Source organism: Calidris pugnax, unplaced genomic scaffold (genome assembly GCF_001431845.1).
Source record: "Calidris pugnax isolate Ruff unplaced genomic scaffold, ASM143184v1 scaffold27, whole genome shotgun sequence".
In the NCBI taxonomy this organism is placed as follows: domain Eukaryota; kingdom Metazoa; phylum Chordata; class Aves; order Charadriiformes; family Scolopacidae; genus Calidris; species Calidris pugnax.
In genome coordinates, this window is record NW_015090893.1 from 11,557,685 (window position 1) to 11,577,656 (window position 19,972).

At 54.3% G+C, this 19,972-nt stretch overlaps 1 protein-coding gene across 1 annotated transcript; it reads left to right on the top strand.

Moving 5' to 3' along the window:
- The first annotated feature begins 23 nt into the window (after nucleotides 1-23).
- LOC106891262 (LON peptidase N-terminal domain and RING finger protein 1-like) lies at nucleotides 24-15,773 on the top strand. The gene is made up of 12 exons (XM_014947704.1): nucleotides 24-527; nucleotides 4,129-4,247; nucleotides 4,889-5,011; nucleotides 5,754-5,885; nucleotides 6,632-6,767; nucleotides 7,564-7,657; nucleotides 9,518-9,632; nucleotides 10,251-10,372; nucleotides 10,768-10,926; nucleotides 11,834-11,996; nucleotides 12,086-12,232; nucleotides 13,377-15,773. Exons 1-12 carry the CDS (start codon nucleotides 134-136, stop codon nucleotides 13,560-13,562), a joined length of 1,890 nt encoding a protein of 629 aa, XP_014803190.1. The 5' UTR covers nucleotides 24-133; the 3' UTR covers nucleotides 13,563-15,773.
- The last annotated feature ends 4,199 nt before the right edge of the window (nucleotides 15,774-19,972 follow it).

Sequence of the window (19,972 nt, forward strand, 5' to 3'; positions counted from 1 at the left end):
GGCGCGCCGTTCCCGGAGCGGCGGGGGAGGATGGATGTGCTGAGGCGTGCGGAGCGGAGCGGGGCGATGCGCGGGGTCCCGCCGGTGTGCGGGCACCGCCGGCCCTAGGGGCAGCTCGGCTGCAACCGCTGCCATGAGCCGCGGCCCCCCCAGCCCGTCCTCCCCACCCCGGGGGGGGAGCCCCTTCCGGCAGCCCCTCGGCCCCGGTTGGGGGGATTTGGACATGCTGCGCTGCCCCTCCTGCCTCCTCCTCCTCTGGGAGCCGGTGACCGTGTCGTGCGGTCATTCGTTCTGCAAATCGTGCCTGGGGGGGGCGGCCGTGCCCGCCCGCTGCCCCCTGTGCCAGGAGAGGCTGAAGCTGCTGGGCGTCGGGGCGGCGAGGTGCAACGTGGTGCTCTGCGGCCTCCTGGAGAAATGCGTGGAGCGGGAGAGCCGGCTGGCCTGGCTGGTGACCCGCGTCCGGGACCGTCTCACCCGTGGGGACACCCGGGAAGCACTGAGGATGGTTCAGAAGGGGGTCGAGCTGGGTAAGCACCACCGGGCCCTTGGGGGGGGGGCGGGTTGGGGGTTGCGGATGCTGGGTGCCAAGGGTCAGCCCTACAGCCGAGGTGGGGATGCTCCAGCTGTGCCTCTGGAGCAGGAGGGGACCAAGGTGGGTCACTTTGTCCCAGCATCGCAGTGTCCTCTGAGCTTGTATGGTCCAGAGCTGGGAGACCCGGGAAGCTGGGAGTGTTGGAAAAACAGGGCTGGTGGAGATGGGGAGTGGGGATCCAGCTGCTGGGCATTTCTCCTGTGTCTGCAAGTGTCTCGCAGTGATGGGAAGGGGCTGGTGGCTGGATAAGCCCCGCTGCTGATCCCGGGGTCCACATGCTTCTGGTGTTAGGAAGTGGCCAGAGAGGAAAGAGCAGCAAACAGCTCCTTGCATCTTGCCACCCGGCAGTATTTCAGGGTCAGAGGAAGAGCTCTGCCTGGGGGGGGGTGGCCATTATGTAAAGTGGCTGGGCCTTTTCCAGTCCGGGACAGACGCGTCCTCACCCCCAGAGGCTGGCAAGGACACAGCCTTGGCTGAGCTCCTGTACCAGCCCCATGGTGCAGGGCAGCCCCCCCCCCCCCTCCAGCTTTCCCCCCGACCCCCTTCTGAAGCTGTCTCTGGCGAGACATTTGCCTGCAGGGTCAGGATCGGGCCCAGGGAGGGTTGATCTGCTTTAATGTGTGGCTGTAAGTGGATTTCTTGGAAAGTAATGCTTAAATAAAAAGGGTTATACAAGACGTCTGGAGCAGGGGGTTGGGGCGATGGAGGCAGAAGGTCCTTTCTCCACTGGCGTTTCTATGACAGCAGTCAGCTCTCCTCCCGCGGCGCAGACACTTATTCATCGCCCGCTGTGAGACAAGTGCCAGAGGTTCAGGGTTTGCTTGGAACTGAAGGGCTGAGCAGGCTTGGCCGATCCTGGTGTTGGCAGCAGAAAGCAGGTCCCTTTATGCAACCTCCCGAGGCATCCATTCTTCAACACAAACGCACGTGCACGGCTCTCTAGTACTGCCTGCCTTATTGCTAGGCTTTGTCTGAGCGGGGTGTGCGATTATTTATCTCTTTTTTAAAAAGCCTGAGTGAGTGTAAAGAGGAAAAGTTGCAAGCTTTGTCCTCGGTCTTCCCTGTGTGCCCCATTCCCTGAAGGACGGGGGGAGTCTGGCTCAGGGCACCAAGGAAACGGCAATCCCAGCCCCAGCTCCTGTAAACCCGTGCTTGCTGGTGCTGCTCACGCTCAGCCACGTGGGTGGTGCTTTTGGGATGTGTTTTACAACTCCTGCAGCCTGCAGACCGCTTTCAGGCTGCGCAACTTCTTACAGGCTCCCCTTTGCTTTCATACAAAAAGACTGATAAATGTTCAACCCACGAGAATGGGGTTGTATTTTTTTGTGGCTCAGCATCGCAGGATGGGCCAGGTGGCAGTGCCCCGCTCCACACCCTGCAGAGCATGCTCTTCACTTGGGAGAATATAAATTGTCAACTTTTTATCTTCTGTTTTTTCAAAGTGAACAAAAAAATGCACTGTAACGCGTAACACAGGAGGCCTCCCAACATGCCTGGAGCCAGGAGGCTGGGGAGCACTATCAGTCACTCATCAGCTGCTGGGGCCGCCAGCTGGCTTACGTCCCTAATGTCTAATGATATCATAGATCAAAAATAGCTGCAGCAGAAGAGAAACACAGGATTCCTAGCCCCGTTTTACATGTCTTGTTTTCACCAAATTGGTCGGTTTATTGCTGGGTTATGCAAATGTTCGAATGCGTTTTTGCCCACACGGAAAATAAGCCTCTAGACTTTGTACCCGTGTGTTCAGCTCTACCTGTCCTTAGGGGCTGGAATGCTTCGTCACTGGATGCGTGCTCATGGGACAGGGTGCTGAGCAGCCAGGTTTCTATGTTTCTTTACTTGAGCCATAAGATCCCAGCTAACATTATAAATGAAGATAAACACTGAGGGATCAGGTGTTGCTCTGCTGCACAGCTCAGCATGGCCAGGGTATCGTGGTGCAGGAGTGGCTGCTGCTCCCTGGGTTGTGGTGGCACCTTGAGCCCCAGGCAGAGAGCAAAGTCTGCCTGTGCTCTGCCCTGGGCATGGGGACAAAGGGAGGCGATGGCCATGGCAGAGCTTCCTGCTCCATGGTGGGCGCCTGGGCATGGTGACGGTGGAGGCAGGCAGGGGTGCGGGCAGACACCAGCTTCCTGCACCCTGCTGTCACAGGGCTGCTAGTCCAGACCTGCAGCTCCCTGGCAGAGCTGCATCAGCGCCGGGTTTGAATCGGGGCAGGAGGAAAAGCTGCCGGGGTTGGGAGTGCAGGAGGCATCATCATCAGTGATGTCTCTCAACGATCGCTGTTTGGCTGCTGCCCACCCCCCTGGACCCAGCTCGCCCCAGTAGGAGCTGCTGGGCCTTTAGTGGTGCTGCCAGTCCCCCTTTGCCATGGTAAATGCAGCACCAGGGGCTGCAAATGGTGTCGAATTCATGATGCAGGTCTGGCCTCAGAGCCAGTGTCCTGCTGGTGGTGGTGTGGTTCCATGACACAGAGCTGGGTGCAGGGACCCGTTGCCCACTGGAGAGCCAGCAGCGCGATGGATGTAGATCGCCTTCACAGCAAGCTGTGATATAACGGGGTGGGTCTGGGAATCCTCCACAGATCAAACCCACAAACACAACCACACCTGGTTACTCCATGAGCCGCACTGTGTGGGCTTTCGGGGTGCTGCTTGCTCATACTCCCCGACATCTCCCACCCTGCTTCCCTTGCTGGTGGTGCTGGTAGGAAGGGAGGTCTTTAGGGGTTTTTTCTAAGGCAGGAGAGTAGAGGGTCTCACTGCCTGTTATTTAGGAGCAGGTGGAAGCGTGTGGGGTGCCCAGCAGTGTGACACTTAGGGCATCATGGCCAGCAGCACCTGTGGGAGCTGTGCCCCACCACCACCACTGAGATCCCATCGGGGACATCTCACTGATGAAGAACTGGATGCTCAGTTCTCTACCTCCTTTTTGGGAAACGTCAGCCTTTTCTCCTACTTGGAAACCCTGAGTGATGTGATGGGAGCAGATCCTTGCACCCCCTCGGTTTTCCCTCTGCCCCTGGAGAGTGGCAGCAGCCAGGTGGGTCCGGGAGGCTCCCCGGTGCTTTGGGATCACAGGTCTCTGCAGCTGCAGGCTTGTTTGGTAACATGTTATTGTGACTCTGCTGGGTGAATCACACCACATCCTGTGGCAACAGCCTCTGTTGTTAGTATGTTTATGGTACAGCCTTTTTGCTGCATCCCCAAAAGATGAACGAGAGCCTGGATCCCAGCGTGGCTGATCCTCAAGGCAGTGGGTGGCCCCCTTAGCTGAGGGTGTTCGAAGGAGATGGGGGAAAAATGAAGGAGAACGCCTCAAAGAGTTTAAAAGTAGATATTTAGGCAAAATAATTCCCTTGCTGGTGCTTATGAGGGCAGTGACTCCTGCTAAGGAGGAGGGCAGTGGCTGGCTGTGCTCAGAGCGGCAGCGGTGCTCTGTCCCACCATGGTGGTGTCTCCCTGGCCTCATCCAGCCCTGCTGCCCCACCATGGACAGACTCATCACACGAGTGACGACATTTCTCTTTCCAGCCCCAGATGCCAGCTCCCTGCGGCTGTGCCGGGCAGAGGTGTTGGTGGCACTGGGACAGCATCCACAGGCGCTGGAGGACCTGGACGCTGTGTGCAGGGCTGAGCCTGGAGAGCATGAGGTGAGTGGATGGGAGGCCCCATCAACCAGCTGTGGCTGGAGCCAAATCTTACTGTATAGGAGCAGTTTCTCCCTTTGCAGAATTCTCCTAGCCGTTGGAGGAGAAATCCTACTCAGAAATACATTTGCCAAACCCATTAAGTTGCAAATATGGGCTGCTTGTGCTGCGTTGCACTAACAGGACGGGTCCAGCACCACGTCCCTCCTTGCTTGTGTGCAGGTGGTGGGGGCATGTCGCCGTGCTGGTGCACAGGATCACATCTGGGGGCTCAGGGAAGGGTTGGCCAGAGGCTGAGCTGCCCTTGGAGGAATCAGCCCTGGGAGCTCACTTTCTGATTTATGAAGCATTCGTGGCAATAGTTCCGTGGCTTCAGAGGCAGAAGCCCTTGACTCCTACTCTAAGTCTCTGTAGGGTTTTGTTGCTTGGCTTTTGCAACGTCTGCATTTTGGGGGAGTCCTGTTTTATGGGTACCTGGATGTGGGTGGACCTGTCAGACATCTGACATGGTGGAGCTGTGGCCTGAGGTGGGAGCAGGCAGGAGGCTGGAGGGAGATTCCCTCAGGGCTCGCATGGGAGCTGAAGGGGCATCTGCTCAGCTGGTCACTGTCTCTGCAGTCACCACAGGTTTTTCTGCTCTGCAGGCCTTCTTCAGGAAAGGGAAGGTGCTTCTGGAGATGGGACAGAGAGCTGAAGCCCTGCTGGCATGGGAACACTGCCTGACGCTCAGTCCCCATTTCCACCCTGCTCGGAGAGAGATGGAGAAGGTGCGTGGGCCATACCGTGGTAGCATCCACACGATGCCCTTGTCCTCTGAAGAACTTGTATCTGTCTTCAACATGGTTGTGCTGCTCTGACCAGCACTGGGATGAAGGAAAGTCAAGTCCTGGTCCAAGAGCCTTCCCTTCATGCTGATGCAGGCTCACCCATGGGGAAAACTCCCCTTCCTCAGTCCATATCTCTGAATCTCAGCTTTTTTAGTGTTTAGATGCTGACAAGGCACAAGGTGGGCTTGGAGGCGTAGTCACCCAAGGCAAAGTAGCCAGCTGAAAGCTATTACTGGAGAGCCAGTATCTTTTCCACAGGTGATTTCAGGCCAGCACTCACCCATGTAGCAAAGTACCATCACAGATAGGGCCTCCAGCAGTGTCCCTGGCATGGGGACTTCATGCCATGAGAAGACACTTGCTCTTCAGGAGGGAAAGGGCAGGGGAATAAGGAATGACCTTGTACCCTGCACAGCTCGCTCCCTATGTTTTCTGGGTGACGGAGAACATGGGTCCTAGCCCTTAAAATAGACCTTTTTGTTTGCTGCCTCATGCTGCTTCCTTCCTTCTGCAATGCTAAGGCATTTGTTTGATGGAGAGCTCAGCCAGAGCTGGAACAAGTAACCATGATGTGCCCTGTGGTGAGCAGGAGGCTGCTTTGGGGCAAGAGGGAGCCTGGGAGCCCACCCACATCCCTGCTTCCTTCTCCCAGCACCCCCTGAGCCCCGCTTTCTCCTTGCAGATCCTCATGCAAGAGGATGCTCCTCGGCCACGCACAGCTGCTGTCCACCCAGGTGATGCTCACCAAGGCTCGACTGGTCCCCAGGTGGATGGAGGGAGCCCTACGCTCCCATCCTCCTCCCCTCAAGCTCAGGTAAGAGAGCCTGCAACCATCTGAGGCTGTGATGGGACTTAATGTTCCTTTGGGACATCCCAAATTGGGGTTTTCCAATGATGGGAATGGAGGTGTGGTAACAGGAAGTTGTGCAGGACCATAGCCACCTGCACGTGGTTGTGTGCTGGGATGAGAAGCTGCAGGTAGCAGAGGGTGGGAGAGCAAAGACACCATCAGAGCTGATGCTGTGGGCGCTGGGGAAGGAGAGGAGGCTCTTTCTGTCTCCATTCCTCTCCTAGTTTTATTCTGGAATACTTTTGGTAAGATTTTAGACTCATTGTGTTTAAAACACTCAAGTCACATTACATTCAGAAAAAAACCCACAAAACCAGTCAGCTTTAATGTGGTGGTTTTTTTCATGCGAACCCCACATTTGAGAACAGTTCAGACCTTTAGCAGCTCTTAAGGAAAGCTCATCTTTTGCTCTTTGCGTTCTATAGAGGAATTTGGGAGGTTTGTTGAGGAGGGAAAATCAGAAAAAATGTGCTCAGACACACCCAAATGCCAGGTGGTACATCTACACAGACTAAACTCATGTTTTAACCAGGAGATGAGCAGGGATGTCTGAAGGCCACGCTCTCCTGCTGTCCCTCAGATGACAGATGTTAATGTGCAACAACACACTAGGAAAGCTCCTGATGCCATTGGGCTCAGTGGGATGGATGGGACGGTATATTCAAAAGGAGGAAAGGTTTTGGGCTCAACTTCGTCTTTGCTGTGTCTAGGACCAGGAGGGAGAGCTGGTGGATGGCAGAGGGGATGCTGGGTCTGAGCACGGCCAGGGGACCACCACCCTTTCCCAGCCGGGACGACAGCGGGAACTGGAGACTTCATCAGAGAGGCAGGACCGTCAGTTGGTAGGTGAGTGTCATAAAGGTACCAGGATCTCATCTGATGCTAAATACTTGTTTAAAATCTCTTTTGGCACTGAAAGCTCAGTGCTGGTGTGTGTGTGTGCCAGCTCAGCGAGCTGATGTCCCGGGGGCACCCCATGGGACAGCTCTGGCCAGCACATTTGCTGCTTCTCATATAGGTGAGGAGGATCTGATTTTCCTGTGTTGAGCAGGTGAACGTACACCAAACCTTTTGGTCTCATTGGTGAAAGGTTCTTGCTAAAGCCAGACATCCCTTGTTCCCTGTGGAGCCTGTGTGGAGCCAGGGAAAAGCTTCCTTTGGTTCCCATGGGTTTTAGATCAGAATTAAATTCCTTTGCGATGCACTCAGTGTGTCACATGTTGAGGGAAGTGGCATCTCCATTGGCATTAGCTTGTCAACAGCATGCAGTCAGATGGCCTCCATGAACGTGGGTTTGCATAAAGCAGTGATGATGCTTCATGGCCGGTGTCCAGAGGCCTCCATCTGGGAGCTTCTTAGGTAATTTCATCTCCCAGTGCCTCCGTTTCCCTGCCTGCAGGAGGAGGTAGGGGCATATTGCCATCCTCTCCCATGAGACCCACTGATGTAAAAGCCATGGATAAACATGAATGGGTTAATAGAGGGGTTTATGTGGCATTTCTTAGCAGTTTTGTTTTTAACTTTCAAAGCACTTTGTGTAACAGTTAACTACTTACACCTCCGAACAAGGTCAGAGAGCAAAGATTAATTTTCAGTATTGAAATGGGGGCTTGTCATCTCTTCCCTTCTCTTTTGCCACTAGATAACGAAGAGGAAACAGCAGCAGCAAAGTGTACCCAGCCGTGCCTCGGGGAGCTGCTGAGTGTGTCTGACTTGGAGTGCTCCCTCTGCATACGGTGAGTTCTCCGGCGGGAGAGCTTTTAGGATGAAGAATTAGCACCTGCTGAGTTTTCTTTCCTAGCGTGGATCTTTCTTCACATCTTAATAGCCAACTCAGTCCCCAGTCCTGCTGAGAGGCAGGTTTCAGTAGAGATAAAGAGATAAGAGGGGAAGGCAGGGGCACGCTTTGCCCTGCCAGGCTGTAAGAACTCGGATTGTTAGGTCTGTATCGCTTGGGACACCGGTGTGGAGGTGGGGGATGTTCAGCAGGGTCAAAGACTGAAAGTGATGTTTGCCCTATTTAACTGCAGGCTGGAACAGGAAGGTGTTGTCCCGGGTAAATACCATCCCTGATGGGGATGTTGCCAACCCAGAGGGGAGCATTTCTGAGCTCTGTGCCTGCTGGAGGTGGAAAAGGGGACAGGGCAGAGCCTGTGTCCCTCTACTGGCTCAGGGCTGGATTAGGGCTGGCTCAGGGCTGGATGCTGCCACAGGGCATGCTGAAACCAGGCTGTTATTTCTGGCGTGTCCCAGGACCTTGAGCAGTTGTGCAACCAGCTTCTGGCAGAAGGCTGGATGTTGCACTGCCAGACATGCAAGATGGTCAAGGTCTCCTGTGCGGTGGCTTTGTCCAGATCTGGGCATGAAACAGGGGAAGGACACATGGGAGAGAGAGATCAAGATCTGAATTAGGTGAATTTAGGTCTCTTCTGAGAGTGGGGAGACATAATGTTTAGGAGGAGCCAGGGCTCAGTGCTGAGCAGGGCTTTCCTGAGAGCTTCATTTCATTTCTGGTCCTGGAGCTCCCTGTGAGCAACCCAAGTGCTCATTGCTGGCTCTGCTCTTGGAGCAGGGGAGGAGGAGGCCCTTTCCCATTGCTGCCTTTTGGACCACACACCACTGCAGTGTCTGGGGAACCACAGCCCTGCCAGGACCGAGGGATGCCATGTGTGTACTGATGGGGTCTGTGGGCATCCCCCAGGGTCGAGGAGCAGTGCTCAGGCCTGGGACAGTTTTCTTCTTACATCATTGTGCAAGTCCAACAGTCTGAGCCCAGACTTCTAATTAAAGGAATAGTCCAGTTAGGAACCTTTATGCCTAATTAACAGGAGTTACGAGCAAAGCTTAGCCAACGCAGCGTTAGTGAAGGTGAGTTCCGTAGCCATGGGCTACCAGGGCTTGGAAGACACAGTGAAATAGCTTTCTGTAGCATTGTATCCCTTCAGCATCAAATGCAGCTTTAGTGAAGGTGAGTTTCATAGCCATGGGCTACCAGGGCTTGGAAGACACAGTGAAATAGCTTTCTGTAGCATTGTATCCCTTCAGCATCACTGTCTTCAGTCCAGAACGCTGGTGAAGGCAGCAGACTTCCTTTGAAATGGTAGGAAAGGACATGGGAAATGTCTTCTACCTGCTGGAAGCGAAAGCTCTTGCTCTCAGCGAGGTGATTCAAGGAAGGTGCAGGTACAAGGTTGGGGATAGCCAGAAGCTGCACCCATGGCTTTGCCCGCCCTGACCTGCTCAACCCTTGCAGCACCAGCCTAGACCTCTTGCAAGTTCCTGAGAGCTTTGTGGAACCCAAGCACCACAGGGCTGAGACCAGCTGGGGTTTCCAAAGCGGACCCTGATCTGCTTGACCCTTGCAGCACCAGCCTGGACCTCTGCAAGGTCCTGAGCACTTTGTGGGACCCCAGCACCATGGGGCTGAGACCAGCTGGGGTTTCCAAAGCGGGGTGCTGAGCCAGGCCTGGGAAACGATGGCTTTGAAGGCACCCAGCCCTGTGAACAGAGGCTCTGTGAAGTCTTTCTGCTGGGCTTACCAGTGCTCCTTACCCCTTGTTGCTCTCTGCAGTCCATTAACTTTGGTCTCTTTCCAGGATGTTCTTTGAGCCAGTGACAACACCGTGTGGGCACACCTTCTGCAAGGAGTGCCTCGAACGCTGCCTGGACCACCGGCCAAACTGTCCCCTCTGCAAACAGAGCCTGAGAGAGGTGAGGGCATGTGTCCCATGGGATGGAGCATGCCCAGAGCTGGGGTGGGACAGTGTGATGCTCTTACTTCAGCAGCTCCCTCGCACGGCGGTGTCAGGCCCACTCATGTGGGAATGACCAGACAGTTGATAATTAAGACCAAGAGATTCATTTCCACAAGATGCCACAGTGATTTAGTGAGATTGTAAACAGGACTGAGAGGTAGGGAGAGAGAGAGATAGAAAAAAGCGAATGCTAATTACTTTTAAAAATGGAAATGGATGGAAAACCTGCTAGCCTGGAGATTTGATTTAATCTTTAATGAAAAGGGATTCGGGTGAAACCGTCAGGGAAATTAGGTTGTCATACAAGGACTGCATCACTGTCAGAGACAGGACGCTGCCTTGGACGGGCCCTGAGTCTGAGCCGCGTCCGGAGGTCTCGGTGGAGCTGACATCCCATCCTGCTAGATGGCTCGACACCCCCCGATAGATTTCATCCCCGACTTTCTCTGATCTAAAATTACCCTCAGCTCCAGTAAAAAAAGTGACCATGATTCAGAGCCCGGCAAGGCCTCAGGGCCCCTCCCCCCACCTCCCCGGTCTTTTCCAACCTATTTCTGGGTCTAATTTCTTTTAGTACCTGAAGGCTGGAAGCTACAGCCCCACCGTGCTGCTGCAGGACATCATGCTGGCCACCTTCCCCGCACAGCTGGCTGAGCGCCGGGAGCTGCACCAGGCTGAGATGGCAGAGCTCTCTAAGTAAGTGTGGACCTGCTTCTGTGTGTGTGTGTGCACGGGGGCTGAGAGGGGCTCTGAGGGGGCTGTTCAGGCCACATACCATTGCTCTGGCTTGGTTCTGCTCAAGTGATGTCTGTCCCACCTCTAGGACCATGTTACAGCAGTGCTGGGTGGGTGTTGATATGCCCCATGGGGCAGCTGGGGATGAGGGGGCATCTCTGCAAGGAGCTGTTTTGTGAGCAGAGTCTGTCCTTGGGCTCTTGGTGAGCAAAGCGGAAACTTTGGTGTTGCTCTGCCCCGGAGCATCACTTCTTGGGATAAAGGACACATCTGGTTTGGGGGAGGAGGTGATGCGGAGGCCTTGGGAAGGGATTTGCTCAGAGATGTTTCATAGTGTCTCTCTTCCTGTCCCTCAGCCTGACCAAGAACATCCCCATCTTTGTCTGCACGATGTCCTTCCCAGGCATTCCCTGCCCTCTCCATGTCTTCGAGCCTCGCTACCGCCTCATGATCCGGCGGTGCCAGGAGACCGGCACAAGGAGGTTCGGCATGTGTATATATGAGAGTGGGAAAAGGTGAGCTCCTGGACCAGAGGAGGACCTCCTGGCAGAGGCTTCCCTCTGCCCTGGCTGATTTGTCCCTCTCTGCCCCAAAAACAGATGTCTAAAATCCTGAGTAGTTCAGAGAGAAGGACCCAGGTGCAATTTCCTATCCCACTGCATCCCGCAGATAAAATCAGCAGGGAGGTGGTGCAGAGTGAAACGGGATCTCACTGCCTCCCAGCATCACCACCGGCCAGGCAAGGAATGGGGCCAGCGCTGGAGCTGAGCAGAGCCAGCAGTGGCTGTTAATTATGATGTTCTGGGAACAGCCTCTGGCTCAGGACGTCTCTGAGCTGCGTGGTTCCCTGGCCATGTTCTCCTGCTCCTCTTAGCGAGCACTTGAAAATTTCTCACACTCCGTCTTTAACAAGCTGTGAGAGGACACTGGGCTAAATGAGCTTTTGTTTGGTACAGCGTGGCCATCCTTATGTTCCTGGTGGCACCTCCAGATCTTGGTTGGGCTCAGTTTCCAGGCTCCTAACCCAAGTACTCTGTTAAATACCTGTATTTACGTGACGTATCCTCCTTGTGCTCCAGTCCTGTTCAAGTGAAATGATAAATAACAGTTTCTGGGCTTTGGGAGGGTATCTCTGCAAGGGATGGTGTCTTCAGGACTATTGGACGTCAGGGCAGTATGAGGACCTGTCATTTTCATGTATGGCAAATCCAAAGGAGTGCAGGCAGTGTGCTCGCTATTCCCTGTCCTTTTAGCAGCAAGCAGTAACTCAAAGGAGTTGGAGGAATCTCCACATTTGCTCCCTCCCAGCCAGCTCGTTCCTGGGCCTTTTCCTCCTTTGGAGGTGGTGCCTTCAGGAGAAGCAGCCCTCCCACCACAGGTATCCCAGCTCAGCCCTTCTTTTTTCTCTCTGGCTCCCTCCAGTTTTGCTGACTACGGCTGCATGCTGGAGATCCGGCAGATCGAGCTGCTGGCAGACGGGAGGTCCTTGGTGGACACCATCGGCAGGCGGCGGTTCCGGGTGCTGAGCCGGGGACACAGGGACGGCTACAACACTGCCGACATCGAGTACCTGGAGGACAAGAAGGTGAGGGCAGGGTGAGGACAAAAGCCCTCGCTGTGGTGGGACAGAGCTTCCCCATGGACACCTTCTGCATTCCTCTTCCCTCCACGCAGGTGGCCGGGGAGGAGCTGCAGGAGCTGCAGTGCCTACACGAAAACACCTACCGCTTGGCTCAGCGGTTCTGTGAGCACGGAGACCTTGCCTCCAGGCACATTTTGATGCAGCATGGACCACTGCCGGAGAAGGAAGAGGACATTCAGGTAATGCCCCGAGGGAAGGGATGCTCTAGATAGAGAGGGTACCAAGAGAGCCTGGGAAGCAGTGCAGCTCCTGTGCTGACTACCCTACTTTCCTGCTTGGCTTCCCCCACCTAGGATGAGCAAAACAGGCTGGTTTTCACTCCCAGTACCAGTTGTGGCATTTCTCCCTCAAGAGACACGGTAGAGCTTATTATTTCTTAGAAGTGTTTAACATTTCTTTATGCATTTAAACAGTTCTTGGAAACTAAGCGTGAGTTTTAAAAAGTTTTCCTGAAGTCTTTTCCTAAATGACAACTGAGAAACTAAACTGCCTGGATTTGAAAACACTTGGGAGAAAAAGAAACAGGAATAGGCAAAGAAATGAGCCCCACAGCTCAGTGAGTCTGTGGTCCCCTTTCTCATTGTGTTCCTTTGTGACAGCCATAGCTGGCCAGAAGAGAGGAGCTAAGAGGGTAGGATCCAATTTGCTTATTAAATTGCTCGGAAAAATTCAGATTCTGGAGACAGGAAAAAAAAAAAAATCCCCAAATTTATTTTTCACTCCTTTAAGGAAGTGTTTCCTGCCTGGATCATTACAAATACACTCTTGCTGGCTTGTCCCAGGCGAAGGCTGTCCTGGCCAGCAGTCACATCCACGTTGTGCTCAAAATTACACAACGATTCACTCTCCTTCAGCTGAATTGAGCATTTCCCTCTTAGTTTGGCTCAGTTTTTTGAAAAGTCTGTTTACAAAAGCCCTGCCCAGCAGTTGCGCCTGCCTGGCCTGCACCTCTCCTCTTCGAGTGACGATCACCCAAATGCCCCAAAAGACACCAACCTCAGAGGATTTGGCCCGTGTTTACAAAAAGCGTTGCTTTAAACAAGGAAACACACAAGATATTTCTTTGTCTCTTTAGTATAGACTTTTTCCTGGTTACATCAATGTCTGGAGACTCCCTGGGGAACGCTTGTCTGGAAATTAAATGAGTTTATCCAGCAATTTTGAGCCTGGACAGACAAAAGGGCCGTTCAGAAGAATACCTTAGCCGAAGCTGGCATTGCTATCCTGACCAGAGCAACTGTTTCCCGTCAGCGATGCCACCCCAAGGCCACACGTTCACCTTGCTGTTCCTCACCCAGGGGTCTCTCCCTCTCTCCCCTCCAGGCTTCAGCAGACGGCCCGACGTGGTGCTGGTGGCTCATCTCCATCCTGCCCCTGGACCCGTCCTACCAGCTGAACCTCTTCTCCAGCACCTCGCTGCGTGCCCGCCTCACCCAGCTGCAGCGCATCCTCACTGCCCTGCTGCAGCAGCCCCCGCTGCCCGAGCGCAGCCCCCGGGGCCACGTCTGAGCCCCCCTCCACTTAGGGGAGACCCCCCCCCTGCCTTGGGTTTCTCGATGTGTTGCTTTGTGATTTTTGCGTGTGGTTTGGGATGCCCCCCACCCCACCCCCTACAACAAGAGTGACCTCGGCGATGAGCTGAGCACCCTCTGCCTGGCTCGGTGGGGCTGGTGCCACACTTGCAGCGACACTACACCGTCCACACTGCCTTCAGGAGCTGCTGGGTGACATGGCTGTGCCGTGCCACCGGGGAGGGGACCGGGATGGAAAGCTGGGTTGTGGCTCAGGAACCAAAGTCACTTGGTGCTGAGCAGCTTCAGCGCTAGGGAGGATTCTCCTCAGGGCAGAGGACCGAGAACGTTGGTTTTGGTTCTTCTGCTTTGAAGGACAACCTGGGGGATTTTGGTACACGGACCTGCTCCGTGCAGCAGATTTAGAGGCTTGGGAGACTAGGCACCAGAAGGCAGAGAAATCCCAATGGCTTCTCCCAGCCTTGGGAGCTGATGCTCTGCCTCCGCTTATGACTTTGACTTAATTTTGATTAGAACAAGAAGAAAGGTTAAATTAAACAATCTGAAGCTCATGGTCCTGCTCCCAACCACCTCCATGGCCACAGGGCGAGGAGATGCTGCTCTCCAAATGTGCCCAGCTCTGGCTGTCCCCTTCCCACCGCTCTGCTGGGTGCTCTGCCATGTTTGTGGTGCCGAGCTGGCTTCCCCAGGCTGGAGCCGTGCTGGAGGCTGCCAGCCACTTCCCTGGCTGCTGGGGGAAGCAGGGGGGAATTTGGCAGGGTTGGTGCTTTCCCACCCCACCCAAAGGCTGCTGTTCCCAAGCCTGGCCGGGTTCAGGTTGGACCTGGGGGGCTGGAAGGAGCCGATGGCATGAGGGAACTAAGCCTAGAAGTGGTTTTGTGAGACTTTTCTGCTCCTTGACTAGTGCAATTTTCCCGTGTTCAGTATTTTTTGTGAACTTTCTGCCTCCTTGCAGGGGAAAAGCAGGGTCTGAGCTGAGGCCAGATCCTTGCCAGTGGGACCCAGAACAGGTCAGGATCCTCCAAAAGAGCACAGAATGAAGTCAGAGGGCACTGAACCTCTGGAGAGGCGAGGAGAGGGTAAGGCCAGTGACCAAGGCTGTGAGCCCCACGGCAGGGGAGCAAGTGCCTGTCTGCAAGTGCCTGGCTGCTGCTTGTCTCTAAACACAGGGAGAAGACTATCCCCCCCTGGACAAACCACACTTTCCTCCATGGAAGTCCTGAAGGTTTGGGATTTTTGTCTCCCATCCATAATTTCAGTGGCTTTGGGTTGAATTTTAGGAATGACATCCACTTAGTCATTGAATGAACATTGCTTCCAGAATTTTATTCTTGCGTTTCTCTAAGGCTCCCCACCACATCTGGGGGTTGAGTGGGCTGCGTGTGGGAGAGAAAAATCAGGCTGGGGCTACAGTGCTCCTTACTGCACGTGTTGCTGGGTTGAGCCCGGGGCAGGAGGCTCTGGACACAGCTTCGGAGAGGTCCTTGCCCAGGGCCACCGCCTTTCCCTATTCTGCTCTCTCCAGGAGCGAGAGGTCTTGGTCTCTCCTCTCCAGCAAAGTGCCTCCCCAGAGAGACAATCAATCAGGAGGAGTGGAGGGCTTGCTCCCCAGAGACCATAGTGAGCACAGGGTAGGTGAGGACAACTCAAAGCTGAGGACAAACAAGGATTTGCTCCTCTACCTTTGAGCCATGGTGACCCCCACTTTGTTGCTGTCTCTGGGGCACCATGACTCCCCCAAGGGACTGTATCTCCCGGATGTTGGACTGGGGTGTGGGCAGAGGTAGGTGATGGAGGGACACCTTGTAGTCCTGAGGCAGGTGTGTGCAGGTGGCCGGATGCCACTAAAGTTTGGGAAGTGCCTTTCTTTTCACAGCTCACCAGTGACCCCCCCCCCAACCCTGAGCCCCTCATCTACCCCCTGAGTTGCCTGTTCCCCAGGTGTGGGAGCTCCCTGGGCCACTGTGGGTCCCTTCAGCAAGGGGGAGACATGGGAGGGTGTGGGGAAGAAGCGTGTCTGCACCATCTCCACGCTGGGGGAGACCCGGGGACCAGAGGCACATCTGCCTGGCTGCTTTGGGAAAGGACTCGTGAAAATCACTCCGGTTTGCTTGGAGTGCCTTTGGGGTTTGTAGTGGTATCTTTGCTCTTTGAGTTAAATTTTCTTCCTGGTCATTGAAATAAAGACCTTTTTTTTTTTTTTGGTTGTTGTTGTTTCTTTTTGTTGCTGGCATTACCCCTTTAGCTGCTTGTTGATGTGCATGGGCATCACCGGGGAGATCGGGGGATGCGTGGAGAGGTGACACCCTGCTCTTCAGATGGCAAGTTAAAGAGATGCTGTGAACACAGTCCAGCAAAGGTAGGTGGTGATAAGGGGAAAAATATAAAGTGAGCAGATGAAACAAAGCAGAAAGGACTAGCACCTGCTGGTCATTGCAGCTAAGCGAGATGGGTCTGGTAGAGATGCTGACCCTTGTGGGTTGACCCTGGAGGGTGTCTGTCCCTTGAATGCTGGGGAGAGCATCTATCTCTGTCCTGCCTTTGCAACCATGGGCAGAGGGCTGCAAGCGGGCATTGGGCAGCTGGCATTGGGGATGAGTGACAATCTAGGGGGACATGATATGTGGCCTTTAAAATGAGACGGTGTCCCTGTATGGTGAGGGGATGGTCCTCAACCTCGGGTATGGAGATGTCCTGCCAGGATAGCTCTTACCTGTCTGCTGCTCCCACCTCACCTCTTCCCTCTGCCTCCCAAATGTGCCATCCAAAACCAAGGGCAAGAAGGGAACTTCCTCTGCCCAGCTCTGCTTTGCACCATGCCTGGGAAGCTGGAACAACTGTAGGAGAGAGAGAGAGAGGGCTTGAGTGGTCTGAGATGGTGGGTAGCCCTGAAACGGTCCCAGGGTCTTTGCCAGGCCATTACTACCTGGCTCCATGAGAAATTACACCTTGATTTTCACGCCCAGCAGTTCTCTCCAGAAACAGCTGTGCCCTGGGGAAGCCCAGCTGTGTGCTCCTTGGCCGATGCCACCCCCTTTGGTGGCTTTGGCAGCCCAGGCCTTGTTCCTGGCTGGGTGGTTGGTGGGTGTCTGAGTGTCTGGAGCTGGCACTGGATCCCTGTGCCGTGTAGCCCTACTCCCACTAGGTGTCAGGAAGAGGCTGAGTGCGGGCGAGGAGGAAGGCACAGCAGAGGGGATGTGCAGCATCAGCCGCTGCCAGAGCCTTGCCCATGCTTTTCTCATCCCCAGCCCTAAAACCAGCCCCACTCTCAGCCCTGGCCCTGTGCAGCGGGTAGGGCTGGGCTGCTCCAAGCTCTCCATCAGCGCAGAAGTGAGGCTGGGGACCAGGGCAGTGCATCCCTTGAGGCCACATCCTCTTTCCCAGGTGTGCAGTGTTTGTCCTGGGAGATCCTTTCTCCTCTCTGGCCAACAAGGGCTTGTTTTCCCTCTTGGGACTGGAGCAGGGGGCTAGGACAGTTGGGGCTGTCCTTCTCCCCATCCTCCTCCAGCCACCCTGCTAGTCATAGCCTCAGCTCAGAGATGGGAGATGAGGCAACTTCTTGTCTCAGCACACATCTGGGACATAATGGTGTCCCACAACCCCTTGCAAAAGCAGCCCTGGCATCTTGCAGCCCCACTAGGATGACGGGTTGCTTCATGAGCAATTGGGCTCCAGATGGGGGCAGTTGGGAGGGACCTGGCCTCATCCACACTGCCACTCTCCCAACTCTTCCCCAAATGCCTACCTGGGTGAGAGAACCCCAGTATACCCACCATCAGGTGGGTCTGTGGGGTGGGTGTTGTACTCATTACTTGCTTCCACCAAACCATCCCCTCCTGAGATGCTCTTCCCTTCGAGATCTACTTTGGGCAGCATTCAGACCCACGCTGCTATGGCCTGACTCCATCTGTGGGAACACAGAGGACCTGGGGTGGCCAGGAGTGGCTCCTTCCTCAGTTCCGAGGGCTCCTGCTTCATCTTGTTCTCTGTCATGAGCTTGCAGAGAGGCCAGATTTGGTCCTGTCTGGCATGGCTGGGGCTGGCAGCTATGGGCACCTCCAGCATCTCTGTCCCAGGCTCAGTGGTAGCATGGACAGCTGCTTCACCCCCACGTCAGCAGCCAGAGCTGTAGGGAGAAGGGTCCGTCTCTGCATAGGCTCCTCGGAGGCACTTGGGGGTCCAAGGAGAGATGAGCCACTTGAGCCCACAGCACAGGAGCTTCATTCCACCTGCACCACTTCACTTTGCTTTCTGCTGCCTGGATTTGTTTCCTTCCTGTATTTTTCCATTTCCACATGTTCTCCTCCCCTGTGCATCCCAACAATACCTAGTAATGATTTCTGGCCTTTATATAACAGTCGTCATCAGAGCTTTCCAAAAGGACATCTGTATCCTTCTCTGAACTTTACAGGTGGGAACTGGGGATGGGAAGAGACAACATGTTGCCCAGGGTCACCCAACAAGGTCCCTGGTAGTCAGAGGACCACTTTCCAAACCGGTCCCTCTTCCCACCTCTGTGGGATGCTGGGACGTACCCTGCACCTGGATTTTAAATCCCTGGGGAGGTGTAAACCAGGACTAGCACTGGCTCTGCTCCCATCATCCCAAAATGCATCCTCCAGGTCCCCAACCTCCTCTCCAACAGCACCAGTTCCTCCCTTCCAGTTCAGCACCTTCAACTCGAGACGTCAGTGACAACTTCCCTCACCTAATAGTGTGGGCAAGCAATTAGATAAAGAGGCAAGCAATTAATACAGCAGGTGTCAGGGCTGCGCCTCGTCTTTCTTTAACAAATGGCACATTTCCAAACTAATTAGACCGGCCGGTACTTGAGACAGCGGAAAATCAACATGAGATTGTTCGAGCTAAGATCTTCTTCTCCAGCAAGGCCACGCTTGTGCTGGCAGAGGAGCACAGTACATGTTAAGGTTCATGAAGGTGGGAGGAAAAAGGAGAAAACCACCACCTAATTTTTTCCCATCCTTTAGCAATACCAGTTGGTGCGATGAAAGATGGATTGTATTGTTCCTGCTTTTTCAAAAAAAAAATATAAAGGAAAGCAATGAAGACAGATGTGCCATCTCTTTCAAGAAAACTCACCCACGGGATGTACTCAAAGATGGAAAATGACAAGTGATGAAAAAAAGTGACTCAGCCACTGCTGGAGCAGGTGGAGTGGGACCTGTCTGTCCCCCTGAAGAAACGGCTCCATCGCTTCCTCCGTCCAGACTGGTGTGAAATCAGCCTCTGTCCTGTACGGAGCAGAGTAGGGTGATTGCGGGCATGTGCTGAAGGCAACCCTTGAGCAGAGATCAAGCAGCAGGTGGACAAATGTCTTTGCCTCCTGTTTGGTGACATTTTGGAGGTGCCTTGCTAGCACATCCCCAGGCTGTGCTGCACACAGGAGCTGTGCAAAGCCAAGCTCTGATCCAAGCAGGAGCTGGAGACCTGGGAAGATACATCAGGCGGAGCTGACTCAGCATGACTATGGGTCATTTACACCTTTAGTAAACAGATTTATCAGGACACGCTTTTCCTACAGGCTTTGTAAAACCCATTTGGGCCCATCACACCAGCAATACCACCAACCTGCAGCTGGGACCCCTGGATCTGGGGCAGCCACATGGGGCTGTCTCTCAGCCCTCCCACACCGCCTGATCCACAGCCACCTTTCGGACCCCCTGGGAGCACCCGGAGGAAGAATTAACTCCCTCAGTATGTGACAGTGCCCAGTCCCACAACAGTGACACGCCTGAGGCTGAGTATGGGGCAGGGGGTGCAGGATTACCCCCAGCATCTCTCTGTCTCCAGACCCTGCCATGGCATGGTCCAGGCAGGACCATGTCCCTGAATGACAGTAACACAGAGAGCCCATCAGTGATGCTAAAAGCTCTCTTGGGGGCTATCAAAGTCTTAATGAACACCAATTAGCGTCAGTCCAGCTGGTTAGGATTGTAGGAGTCAGAGCTGGCAGCTGGGAATGGGGAGATGTTTGCAGCAGATGGTGGGAGCGACGGGCACTGCCCTCTCCATGAGGTCTCCCTCAGCGTAGAGCACCACCACCCAACCAAACAAACCCCAGCAATGCAAGCCATCACCAGCACTTGTTTGGAGCATGTTAGCTTGTGGAGAAAGGGAGATTACACAGGGTCATACATATATATATATATATATATATATATATGTATATACACGCTGGCCCCTTGCCTGAGTCTCTGCCTACAACCCATGTCCCCCAAAACCACCTTTAACCACCTTTCGGTGATTCGGTCTCTCCCTGCCCCTTCCCCCTCTGTTGGTTTCTGATTTCACGAAACCGTTTCAGCCCAGGCAAAATATTTACAGGACTGATTAAACATCCAGGAAATGGGAAACCTGTTAAAAGTG

Bases quoted from the DNA above. Each gene is read 5' to 3' on its own strand.
- LOC106891262 (XM_014947704.1), top strand. From the start codon at position 134: ATGAGCCGCGGCCCCCCCAGCCCGTCCTCCCCACCCCGGGGGGGGAGC. The intron at 10,927-11,833 runs GTGAGCTCCTGG...GGCTCCCTCCAG, and splicing joins ATATATGAGAGTGGGAAAAG to TTTTGCTGACTACGGCTGCA. The intron at 11,997-12,085 runs GTGAGGGCAGGG...CCCTCCACGCAG, and splicing joins AGTACCTGGAGGACAAGAAG to GTGGCCGGGGAGGAGCTGCA.